General features: G+C 43.4%; 1 protein-coding gene across 5 annotated transcripts in view; it reads right to left on the reverse strand.

Moving 5' to 3' along the window:
- Window positions 1–7,197: 7,197 nt before the first annotated feature.
- Window positions 7,198–13,201, reverse strand: part of HIC2 (HIC ZBTB transcriptional repressor 2) — a 95,107-nt gene continuing 89,103 nt past the window's right edge. For all 5 annotated transcript variants that reach the window (XM_074972431.1, XM_074972426.1, XM_074972428.1 and 2 more), the window contains one exon: window positions 7,198–9,147. In XM_074972431.1, coding sequence (XP_074828532.1) covers window positions 7,411–9,111 — 1,701 coding nt within the window. In that variant the 5' untranslated portion in view covers window positions 9,112–9,147 and the 3' untranslated portion in view covers window positions 7,198–7,410. The remainder of the gene's footprint in view (window positions 9,148–13,201) is intronic.

Below are 13,201 nucleotides of genomic sequence, written 5' to 3' on the forward strand. Positions count from 1 at the left end.
GACACTTGTGTTGGAGCCACAACAGCACGTGGCTCTGACCTGAATTCAAGCTCTTGAAGGAAATGAACAGAACATTGCAGGAGTGTCGGTCCCCCCTCAGGAAACATCCAGGGCTCTTGGGCTGACATAGTTAAGGCTTAAAAAGGAGATAATGCAAACTCCCTTTTCCAGTTTTATTTAAAATAAGAAGAAAAGAAAACCCACCCAGAACGAGACCCTCCTCCCTCCCCTCAGGAAAAGCCAATCCAAGCTGTTTGGGAAGTTATAGTAACAGTGATCCTGGGTGCTTTGATTGGCTATTTGTGAATAATGTTTAAAAACATCCAACAGTTTGATGAAAGCAAAACCTAAAAAGTTTCCCCAATGCCATCAGCACATTGTAGCAGGATGTGGTGCCCTATTCTAAACCTTCCCCACTCCATCCTGTAGGGAGTGCTCAGTAATATAAGCATCAGCCCCACCAATGCCCACATGGTTAATACTGGCCTACAAAATGTGTGGCAAATACCCAATGGGGGAAAAAAGGGACGAGGGAGTCGGTGCCTGATGAAACGGCAGCAGTGGGGTGGAATTAATCTAACAAAGCCACTTCCTCCTCTCATTAAGTTCATGGTCCAGCATCTCAGAGCAGTAAATTACAGTAAGGAAAAGTGTGACCGCAGCAGGTCTGCATAGGACCGAGAGGAATCAGGGTTGCTCCTCTCTATGAGGTCCAGCTCAGAGCTCTACGCGAGTTGGAAGTGCCCAGTGGGAGATCTCAGTAAAGTTCTGGGCACCATCTCCTTTCAAAAGAAAAGAAGCAATTACAGAAACCAGTGAGAGAAAAATGCAGTTTCTCTCCCTGACCTACAATGAGGGAACACTTGGAAAGGGGCCTGGAAATCCGACACGGCCTGCCTATGCTGCTCCTCGAGAGTCTGGAGAACTGTGTGTTCTGTAACGAGCTCGTTAACTAATTAAATTAATAGGATTTTGAAGGTTGGCTTCTAGAGAATATGGCTAGGTATAGACTGCGAGAGTGAGTCTGTGAAGGGGAAGTGGTTTGCATGCATGGTCTTTGCTGTGGACCTGCTCACAGGTTTGAAATCTACCAACCTCCCTCCAAAATATTCCTTTTGTCTTAAGCCCAGCACTGCTGCTTGGAAGGGCTTCTTTGTTTTAGACCCCAGCTATGACTGTCTAGCTTCAGCAAGCTTCAGTTTACGTCTGAAGTGTCACAGCCAGCTATGTTTTATACAGATCTTGGACTCCACATAGCTACAACAGTGAATGCAGTGCTTCAACTTAAAATTGCAAATCCCATCACAATGCCAGGATGCTCTTTGGCTGCAGCTGGGATTAGACGACTTCCAGTTATCTTGGGCACCAGCTCCTCACCTTGGAGATCCTTACTGCTTTCACAGTAAGTATCGAGAAGATGGTAGAAGAACAGGCTATAGAGGCAAGGGAATGCAATCATCAGTCACCAGTTCTAATCAGCAGTGCCAGACCATCCTTCCTCCCCTACATTTACCCCCTCTCCACTTTTTTCCAAACAGTCACTCAGAAACCAGAGGTTTTGCTTTGCAACATGCCCTGGATGTTTCCCTGGCCAAGCCCCACACTCCTGCATTTCAGAACTGAAGCAACACGGTAAAATACTGTTAACCCAGACTTTGAACCTGCACTGCTCAAAAACAATGCTTTCCACGCACAAGAGAGAGGAAAAAAATAAAAATAAAGACAGGAATCTTAAGAGTGACATAACTGGAAACATTTAAATACAGCAAAACATAAATTCCTCTTCTATGCAAAGCTACAAAAGTCCAGTCTTTGTATTGTCTTCACAGGTTATGGTTTATGGCTATGCTGAGTCTCTGAGATTTTTTTTTTTTAATATATTTTTTTTTTTTTTTTCTCTTTTTCTTTTTTTTGAAATCCTGTAGAGAAGACCCTGCGGACACATCTTTGTGTTTGCAACTGTTCTGAATTTCATTGCAAAACTGTGCATACAGAATCTGAGAAATAAATACATTCATTACTGCACATACATATTGATACAAAAAACAACACTGTCAAATAGTGTTTGCACCATCTTTGTTAGATATTAAGACCAGGCAAAATTAATGTTTCATTTTCCATCAGCCTCCCTCAGGTGTTTGAAGTGGCTTTGGTGTAAAATTTTATAAACTAAAAAGAAATCATCAGGACTATGGGTGGGGAGCTTTTAGAAGGGTTTTTTTTTTGTTGGTTTTTTTTTTGGCTTCAGCGGTATTTTAACAAACCATCGTCATTGGCAATCATTAGACTATTCTAACATGCAAATCAAGCGTATGTTTCCACATAGGTTTTGACTGGGCTCTTCTACACAAGATATTAAGGTTTGGAGTGAATTAGTAGAGCTATCTTAATTAACAGAAGGATAAAACAGTCCAAACAGTTTGGCTCATGCTTCTGCACTATCCTGAATGTAGGAAGGGCACTCTATGTACAAATATACTACTTCCCTCAATCCAGACCATTAAAGCTACCCAGGTTGGCCTCTTCATTCCAGCAGGGAGTTCTGTGGTCTCTGCAATAGTTTTTATTCAGTGCAGAGGGCCAGTTGAAAGTTGCACTTTCCCTTCTCTTCCACAGCGACGAAGACTCACAGAAGCTGCGTGGCAAGAGCTCTTTGGTGTCTCCTGTGATCTTTGTGGCTTCTCTCAGCTACCCTACAGCACAGGGCTGGGCTTTTGGGTTTCTTTTGGCAGCTCCCACTAAAGGGGTAGACTGTGAGATTAGCCCAGCTCTTGTGGCCAATGTTAGGGAAATGTACGGGGTACGGTGGCTGGAGTCATTTGCAGGCAACATCAGTCTCTCCTTTCTAGAGTCTTGTATATTCCTCCCCACGCTGCTGGTCACACAGCCAGACCTTCAGAGGAAGAGCCGGGCTGCTTAGGACTAATAGCCACTGTCTTCTTTCTGCACCCGTTTCCCATTGGCACAGACCCACGGCCTTCTCTACCTTAGTTGTCAATGACAGACCGTGGAATTTTCTTTTTGTAACTTGGCAACGAAACACATCAGATGAGGCTACCCACCCCCTCAACAAAGACTCCACACCCAACACAACCCTGCAGATGTCGTGTCTTTTTTTCTCCTAAGACCTCTCTTATGGGTTATGAGGACAAAAATAAAATAAACCCATTTCCCTAATTACATCTCCCAGACCGTAAGTCGTGTTGGAATGCAGTTTGGTTCATGGCTGACTGTTTGTTTTTGCGTGCTTCTAGTTTAAGAAATGTTGGTATAGTCTTCAAAGACAAATCAATGGAAAAAGCAAAGATTAATTTTGACTGGCCCCTAGATCTGTTGAGGTCTGAAACTGTAAAAGTTTATGTAAACAATGAGATAAATATATTAGTATTTTTCTGAGCCAAGTGAGGTTCCATACTCATTCAAATGTGCTTTGGTTTAAAAAATAGTTTTGTGAATTTGGGTATGAGCTTTTTTATTTTTTATACAACTTTTGCTATTTTATCCTGTTACTCCGAAAACATTCTGGAACTAAGTGACTAAAGCATATATTTAAGCTGCCTGGCCTCTATTTTTGTTTTTAAATTGTTTTATTCCTCTTGAGGCTCTTTGTGTATCTTAAAAAAAAAAACCAAAATAAAAAAAAACAAAATTAAAAAATGTAACTCCCTCCCCCCAACCCTAAAACTCTTAAAATCTTAAATATGAAACTAGTGTTTTGCTTTCTCATTAAAATACAGAAAAATGTTTGATACAATACTATGTCGTACAAATGCGGTTGAGTGTTCAGGCCCCCAAGCAGGCCTCAAACAGTCCCTGAAGTTTTGAGTATTACTAGTTATTCATCATTATTACTGTCACAATTTGGAAAATGTTGTTTAGAGTCAGTCTATGGAACACACCTCTAACACAGCTACTTGAAAAAGAAAAACAAATTTCCTTTTGTACAATACTCTTGCTGTACACAGACTTTATGTCGTATTGTTTAAGTGCTGAGGGGGGAAAAAATAAAATAAAGGAGGCTCCTTTACAAAATATATAGCATTGGGTCCTGAGCTTCAAAATGATTCTCAAGGCTTAAAAAACAAACCAAGGAGGGAGAAAAAACAAACAAACACCCACACACACCTGTAAGTCTAATCAAACACGGGGGAGTGCGGTATCTGCTCAATAACAGGGCCTAGCTCTGGTCTTAGCGCTTTCTGCATCTCCGGGCTATTCCACGTCTTGGCTCAGTCAGTCACAGCTTGAGCTAGTTTCCGAAAGCTGGATTCTGCGCACACACTCCCCCCCCCTTCCCATTACCAGCTTTGCTCTAGCAATTCCTAGCCTGGCTAGTCCCGTCACTGATGCATTAGAGAGGGTGGGAGCGTGTGGCAGAGGCACCTCAGGAAACTGCAGCATGGAATGGAGACATTCACTGTAGCACCACAATCAGGAACGAAAAAAAAAAAAAAGGCCCCACAAAGGAAGCAGCAAAGCCCCATTGACAGCTGTGTTCCTGAACAAAAGAGCTGAAAAATCATTTTGAAACTCTGGACTCGGTGGTTTCTTAGCCAGCCAGCGGCAATGGGAACTCTGCACTGGCTGCACTCTAAACCAATATGGGATTCAATTCAGCTTTAGGAATTTTAGAGGGAGGGGAAAAGGCGGAAAGGGGGATAAATAAAAGCCTAGATGCTAATCTTGCACTGGTGTTCCTTGGCCCAGCTAAAGACTTCTCTGAGGAGAAGGTGGATAGAAGAGGCCTTCACTATTCAAATGTTTCAAGGGACTTTCTCAGGAGGGTTTGGCAAGGGCTCAGAGGAAGAATTTTTTTTTTTTTTCTTTTAAACATGGAAATGCTAAAGACACTAAAAAACAGCACATCTCAGCACTTGGATCAAGAGATCCATTCTCCCCACGGGTGCCCCATGACTCACTGACAAGAGTCTAGAAGCAACAAGACAATGGCACTAGAACCACCATGGTGGTGTGGGGAGGGCAAAGGAGGGGGGACAAGTGTGTTCTGTGGAACATGACACCAGGCCAAGGCTCAGCAAGGTTTGGTTTGTCTATTGCATGGAGCCTAAGTTCATTCAAATGACCCAAAAAACTTCTTATGGACTAGTCTACCTTAACAGAAAAACACTAGTGAAAATGAAGCTTATATTTCTTTGTTTTAATTGAACATGCTCACTTGTCTTTTTTTGGTCTAAAACTTAAAAAAAAAAAAGTTTTTTGTTTTGAAAACAAGACATGCAGGGTTCAGTGAACCCTACGGATACAGAGGACAACGGTTTTGAGCCGGGAGGGAAGGGGGCGGGGGGGGAGTGTGTAAACCTTACTCAGTTCAGAAGGGATGATTCTACTGGCTGTGAATTTTTACCACCACACTCCACCAGTCATGGGAGGCTTGAAATAAGCCATAGCTTTCCACAAGGTCACGCCAACAAAGTCGAGGGGCCAAGAATCGGCAGGCTAAACTCTGTCTTCTCTCCTAAACCAATAGCAGCTGTTGGCTGTGATGTCTTAGGCAGATGTTGCAAAAACGTTTTGTTGCTTTTTTCATTTTGAGGTGTATGTGTGTGTGTGTGTGTGTGTGTGCGCGCGTGTGAGCAATTTTCTAAAAGGGAGGATATGAAACACTTTGGTTTTTTTTTTTTCCCCCCTCCTCCCCATCTTATTGCACTCTGGATTCTAGTAAGTTATAGGCTGCTACTCCCCTCACCCTCTGTCCTGCCAGGTGTTTACACACTGACCCAGATGTGCTGGAAGAATGGAGGATGAGGGGACCTTTTTTCCATAGCATCCAGGTTCAATAAACAAAGCTGGAAAGGGCCCAAAAGCTCTAAGAAGTTTCCTTCCTTTTATCTAAAAGTGACTAAAAAAAGCCAAGAGTTTGCTGAGTGAACCATTCTAAGCATCTATGCACTGGGTCTCTGGCTTAATACATTTTTGTCTTTGGCCGAGCTTTGCTTTAATATTTTTCTAGCTGACTTTTGATGGAAGGACGGGGTGGTAAAAAATCCCTTAATTTTAATTTAGCTTCTACTTTATACATTTACTTACAATAAAAAAAAAATACCTGCCTAATCTTTCACTAACCATCTTATTGTTCTCATGAATTCAAGAGGTAGCAAAGGTAACGGGTCTGTTCACACAGACTCGCTCTTTAGTGAGGGAGGAAAGCTAAAAACATACACACACACAAAAATAAAATAAAAAAAATTTAAAAAAAAGTACCTAAGGAACTTGTAGCAAGTCCAGCCTACATCAAACCCCTTCCCTACCCCACCCACCCCAAGAATTAACCTCAGACCTTCCAGTTCAAACATTCACATAAACATTACAATGGTTTTTCCTTTAATAAAACAAGTACCTCTAAGCAAAGAATATTCATACGAAACTACTAGAAAAGTAAAGACTACCCCCTGCTCACTGAAAGAAATTTCCAGGGCACCCACACCCCTGTTCAGTCATGGGTAAGGCTGCAGAGGTGGCGAGGAGGGGTGAGGCATGTGGTTAGGTATGCCAAGGTTAAAGACTAAACCCAAAAGGGGGGGGAAAAAAAAAAAAAAAAAAGTGTTGCTATTTCCTGAACTGAAACACTACGTGGCACACACCTAGGTAGACTGCTTTAGCCATCTCCACCTCATGGGGAAGGATGACGACTCCCATCACCATCACAGCTTCCCACAGAATTTAAATGGGCTGCCAACCCTGTCACAGTCAGTCCACAGCTTCTGCACTGGGTACAGCAAAAGCAATGCTTTGTAGTTTTGTAGCACATTGTTGGAAAATGGGGTTCATTTTTTTTTTTAATTTTTTGTTTTTTAAAGGAGTCGCAAGAAATGCCCTTATTGAATCTGGTTGTAAGGACATTAGTAATGTAACATTAATGCAAAAGGAAAGGCAAAGCCCACAGAGTAGCCAGTGGATAACACGTTCCACTTGCACTTTTTGTTAGTGCAGAAAACAACACTTGATCAATGTCTATAAAGCACTACAGGAGTGCCAAGGAAGGGGAGGGGGGGAGAATAAAGAGTTGGTACAGCCCCAGCTGATCAGATGGAATGTCTCTCCCCATTCCCACTTACCATCCAACAGGCAGGAGACCTCACTCCTGCTACCTGGGTGGAGGGATCAAGAGAGACCAAGTCAACACCCACAAAAATAAATGGCATTTCTTGCCACGCCATTGAGATTTAGAAAGGGGCGGGGGGTGGGGGTGGGGAATGATTTGAGAAGGGCATCAGCTTGGCTGTGGACCTACGTTTCTTTGTCTTTTATTTAAAAAAAAAAATCTTAAAGCTACGTTTGTTTAGGCCGCCCATGACTGAACAGAGGAGGGGAGTTGCCCTCTTAAGCAGCAAGTCTACAGAAAGGTAAATCACTGCGGATGGGCTTGAAGCTCATTCTGGAGTCTTTGGCTTATGTGGGAGAGGTATGCATTCGCAGGTGGCTGATCAGATTGCGCTGCTGGGTGAATTTCCCACCACACAGTTGACATTCGTAGGGTTTTTCTCCTGAGTGGACACGCATATGCTCTGTCAGTCGGTACTGCCGGGTAAAGCGCATCCCGCATTCCTCGCAAGCAAAGGGCTTGAGCCCTAAATGGCTGCGCATGTGCCGTGTCATGGTGCCCCGCTGTGTGAACATCTTGCCGCAGATGTTGCAAGGGAAGGGCCGTGTCAGCCAGTGAGTCTTCTCATGCTGCCGCAGAGTGGCTGGATCCTTGTAGCTCTTCTCACATACTGAACACTTAAAGGGCCGGGATTCTGCAGCATAGGGCTGGTTAGGGTTGGACAAATCCTCAGCTTCCTCCTTGCCGCCATATGTGCCTTCCTCCTTGATGTAGAGGTCTTCCTCGGTGTGCGTCTCCACGTGGGCGTTGAGCTGCTCGGAGCTGGGGAAGCCCTTGCCACAGGGGATGCAGACATACAGGTTGTCACCGTAGGCCACAGGCTCAAACCCCTCCTGCCGGTAGACGTAGTTGGCGCTGGTGTGCCCCCCACTCTCACACTCGCTCTGTCCGCTGTCATCGCTCATCTCCTTGCCGTTTTCTATCTCCTCTTTACACTGGAATGCCTGCTCCGGGCCATAGGCGTTGCTCAGGTTCCGCTCGGCCGACTTGGACAAGGGACCCACCAGGATGCCATTGGGTAGCCCCTCGCCTTCCTCGCCACCTTTGCCCCCCTCTTTCCGGTCAAAAGCATTGTCTTTCTTGATCCACTCCTTCTTGCGCGCCGAGTGCCGGAGGCTCTTGCGCTGGCCGCTCTCCGCCAGGGAGTGGCTCTCCTCGTTCATGTCCATCTCCATGGGCTCGCTGCTGTCTGCTGCGCTCTGGGGGGCTCCGGCTGCAGACTCGTCGAATGATGAGGCACTGTTGGCTGCGGGGGCTGAGGCAGATTGGGGAGAGCCGTGCTGGCTTTCACTGTGCTGTGTGTCGTCCTGGGAGGCTGCCGCGGGGAGCGACGGGCTTTTTTTGGAGAGGTCGAGGCCGAGCTCCTGGTCGCCGCTGCTTCCATTTGCACTGCCGCCGTTCTTGCTGGCTCCCCTGCTTAAGGAGTGAGAGTTCTCTTGGTTAGAGCTGCTGATGAAGATCTCATCGTCAGAGACCTTTCCCTTTGGCAGCTCCTTTGAGTGTGAGCCCTTCATGCCCTCAGTTGACCCTGAATAACGAGTTTGGATGACTGAAGTGGTAGAAAGCCTCTGACTCCTGGGGGGTCTCCCGACACTGGGGCCGCCGGCCCTGCCAGCGAAAGACCTCCCATTCCGCTTCAGCTTCTTCCTGCAGAGAGCTGCCAGGTCGTGCAGTTGGAGGTAGCTTGCTGCGGTGAGGAGAGCATTAAAGTTCTGTTCACCGGGCTGGTCAGTCGTTAAGAGCTTCCCAGTATAAATAAAGTCCAAGATCTGTCGGAACACGGTGGGGTTCACCATGTCCGTGTCTAAGTTAATCAGGTTGTCATGCAGGACGAGGGATTTGAAATACATGCTGCTGGCTGCCAGGATGTTCTTGTGGGCACGAAACAGGGCATTTTCTACCACAATAATCACATCACAGAGGAAACCTTTGGCTCGTTGCTGGTTCAGCTGCAGTAGCAGTTGTTTGGCATGATTTGGCAGTTCCATCTCCACCTTCTCTTCCTTTCACCTTCACTTTACCACCTACAAGACAAGAGAATAAGATCTGTGAGCCCACCATTTCCACTTGGACAAACCTGTGTTTAATAGACTGGTTTAACAGACTGCTGTTTAATATTAGGTTTGACACTGACTAAGGAGTTCTGGGTGCATTCCAGCACTGCAAGCTGTGCTCCTGCTAAGAATACAGGGAGAAACATTTCTCATGCTAAAGCCTCGGGGTTTTTAAAATATATATATATATATATTTTTAAACACTCATGATAGGCTGAAACTACCTATCCAAAGATCAGCAGGGAAGCAATGGTTAGTTTTCAGTTTGTTTTTTTCCTTCCGCGTGAACGCCTTTAAGGGGGATGGGGAAAAAGAGCAAGCTGTTTCACCATTATTCGTATATTTGAAACATGTAAAATATTTATCATAAGCAGCAGCAGCAGCTTTCATTGCTTTAAATATGTGGTTTCTGTCTTTGGGGTTAAAAATAATACACGCAGCAATTTATTCCATATGCAATGCAAGTTAATTACACTGAGGTGGGAAATCGGGGGGGGGAAGGAGAGGGGGAAGAGAAAAGGGAACTTGTAAGAGTATAAAATATGAGTTTAAAAATTTCCCCCTGTTCAAATCCATATTTTGGTCCCCAGGAAGACAAGGACGACAAAACCAGGGCTCCAAATTAATTAGCATGGTTAAAGTTCTTTAAAGTGCTAAATGTTCTTGTTACCACTCCTAAAAAAAAAAAGCTCGTCAATAACTTTACATTATTTTCTTGGATTAAAAAAGAAAAATGAAATAATAGTACACAAGGGTTTTGTTTAAACAGATGAATCGCCTATCTCATATCTCCTCTCTCATTCTGTCCCCTGAATGATGGTGAGATTAAAGACCACAAACACCTTTTCTATCCATATATTGCATATTTTTTATTACACACACACACACACACACACACACACACACACACACGAGTGCTAATATATCTGGACTTTTAATGTTGGCAGCACGATTGACTTTTAAACATCATAAAAATCCACTGGCTTTCCAAGCACTATTTTATCTTTTGAAATGCATGGCAAGGGGGAAAATCAAGATCAATTACATTTGTGGATTTCCTGGGTATTACATGGAATACTTGACACTAACCCTCTATTATGCGCATTGTATTTGGATTTCCAGTTCCTTTTATACTTCATTAGCTGGATTTCATACACACAGAATCCAGCCCTGTACTTCACTGATCTCAGCATTCAAATTCTGTGGAGGCATTTCCCTGACATCTATTTTAAAAAGTACCTGTTCCCTCCCAGCCAAACGAGTTTTGGGTAACCGGTCTGGGGTTAATGAACTTCCTCCAGATAGAAATGTAAGTTTCCTCTTAAAAAAAAAGTTTGTGATTTTTCTCATTATAAATGGTTGCTTAAATTCATTGATCTCTATTAAACACCAAACATACAACACACGTCAACACGTTCTCTAGACCTTGGTTAATTAGTTTGTAGATTATCCTCTATTCTTCTCCCTCTAGTGAACCTCAAGAATTAATTCCAATTAACTTTTGACCCAGATCTGGAATAAAACCACTATCATCTTCATTATGAAGCTCTTACCCAGGGAGAGTTCATACTGAAGTAATTGAATATAAGGACTGGTCTCCAAAAATCAGCAGTAAGCAACATGAGAAGTGAGAACAGAGAATTAAGCAGAGCGTTTGGAGGCCATAAAAGTTCTGGCTGGATTCTCTTGGATATACAGCATCTGCCAGAGCGTGTTCATGCTTTTAACCATCTCTGTGACTTGGGCCTGTTCCACACAGTTTTTGTACCAATTTAACTATTTCAGTTAATGCTGTGATTTTATACTGATATTGTTAAATCAGTACAACCGCTACACTTGACACACAAACAGTTATATTGGTATAAAGGCACCTTATACCAGTAGATCTTATTGCTATAACTTTAAGTACCTTTGCACTGATATAACTATCACCACACTAGATGTGCCATCTTAACAAGACCAGTTTCAAATCAGTCTAGTTAAAGCAGTCCAGGAATGGAGGGTAGACCAGCCCTTGGATTTCTAAAAGGAAAAGAAGGGAAACAGGGTGGGCAAAGGCTGAAGGTTCCAATGTGCTGACAACTCCTTTAGAATACTCCAAAATATTCTCCCTCCCATTTGTTTACATCTTTCTAGTTCCCTCCATGCTCATATGAAATCCAGAATTGTAGTGAAAATTTGCTTCCACTAGGTCTCTTTCAGCATTACAAGCTTCTCTCCCACTCCCCATCCTGCTGTCTATCATTCAAATGGCTTTCTCCAAGGAAATAGGCCTGGAATATAGCAACATTCTGGTAGCAGTGAAGGGGTTAACTTCCTCTTTTTAAGCTCAGTAAGTTAGTTACCAGTTAATGTTTTTATTACTTGTGCTTCCCATTACCCACCTTATCCCTCTGGGTCAAGTCTCATGTACTCAGGCTAAAGAAATATTGAATTATGTTGTCAATCTCGAGGCTTGAAGGAAAAAAAAAATCCATTCTACCATTAGCCAGTGGTAAATGGTTAAGAGTTCCCTGTCAAGGGTGGCCTGTGCCATCAATTTCTGTGCCATGCAGGCTTTCACTGGACAGCGGAGTTTCTAGCTCTTATGGCTATATAGAAAACCTTCCAAATATAAGCCAATGCAAAGCTTTCTTCCCAAGTCGGCTAACAGGCTGCTCCTCCAGTGCTTCCACGGCTGCTAATAGTTTGCAAGGCAGTCAGTTTACTCTTCTACAAGACTCATTTTTTACATCTGGCTAGTAGGTGGATCTGACAGTGAGTAGGTGTTTGGTAAAATTTTCAAATCATGTTCATTATCCACATTCATCCAATCCAGTGCTCGCGCACACATACTTGGTATTTAAATTTAAATACCGAGAGCTACATTCACTGGTACACCCTGGCTGTTCTGTATTGTCTCAGTAACACAAGGCAGCCAGAGCGTACTGGTGAATCTGGCCTCTACTGTGCAGAAGTTTAACACTGTTCCCAGAGATGGGTGGATGCTAGAAAGGGTGGAGGACAAAGAATAAAATACAAGCCTGAGCAAAATAGTAATTATTCATTTCTTCTCCCCTCCCCATATGGCATTTCTGTCTGCTAGGGAAGCACACACTAGCTGCATGAAAGCCCTAGGAGACTAGGGTCTCCACTATTTGATACTGACAAGCACTTTAAAAAACTATGCATGCTGTAATTAGCCAAACTGGAGAGTCGCAGCACACATCCACTTTGTCTGGTTTTCATGGCTTGTTTCCGGAACTCCTGATTAAGGGGAAGAGACAGCAGCACACAAAAGCACCAGATACCCACATTTATCATCTAGTCATGTAAAATATGACTAACTTCTGCGTCATCAAGCCATATGGACAGGGAAGGGGAGAAAAACGTTACTTACAACATAACTAAATACAACACCTACACATAAATAAATACCTATTGCTCAAGCAGAGCAAATGGTCAGCTAGTTGCATTGTTCTCACTAACAGTATGATTGTTGTTCTATGTGCATATAACACCCCTTCCCACAAAAAGAGTTATTTTAAGCTGTTCCATAAAGGAAATATGTGGGAAGGAAAATGAGAGACAATAATAAGTCTTGCCTAGCCAGACAAATGAGAAATTTAGTAGGTTACTGAACTAAAACCCAACTTATTTCACAGTTTGTGTCACTTGGAAATAGTGATGTCCAGGCAAATTTGTATACACAGAACATGCAATATGCCTGAATTGCAAATGCCAGTCTGATATAAGGCTTTGCAGAGATTAAAGGGCTCCTGCAGTTGCTCAGGGGAAAGACCTTTGATTAAATCATATCAAATAAATTAGGGAACTAGCTGAAGTAGCTGGCATATTCATTTCCACGTTACAGCACAAATGCCAACTATGGAAGTAACTATCCTAAATGGGCAAGTCAGTACTTGGAGGGGTGGGAAGAAAGAAGTTTTGAATTTTAACTCTTATTTATGAGATATGAAAATACGTCTGACCTTCCTTCCTAAGTCGGTCTTCTTTAGTTTTTTTAGCATGGTGCGTGTTCTTT

The sequence above is a fragment of the Natator depressus genome, chromosome 15 (assembly GCF_965152275.1).
Source record: "Natator depressus isolate rNatDep1 chromosome 15, rNatDep2.hap1, whole genome shotgun sequence".
In the NCBI taxonomy this organism is placed as follows: domain Eukaryota; kingdom Metazoa; phylum Chordata; order Testudines; family Cheloniidae; genus Natator; species Natator depressus.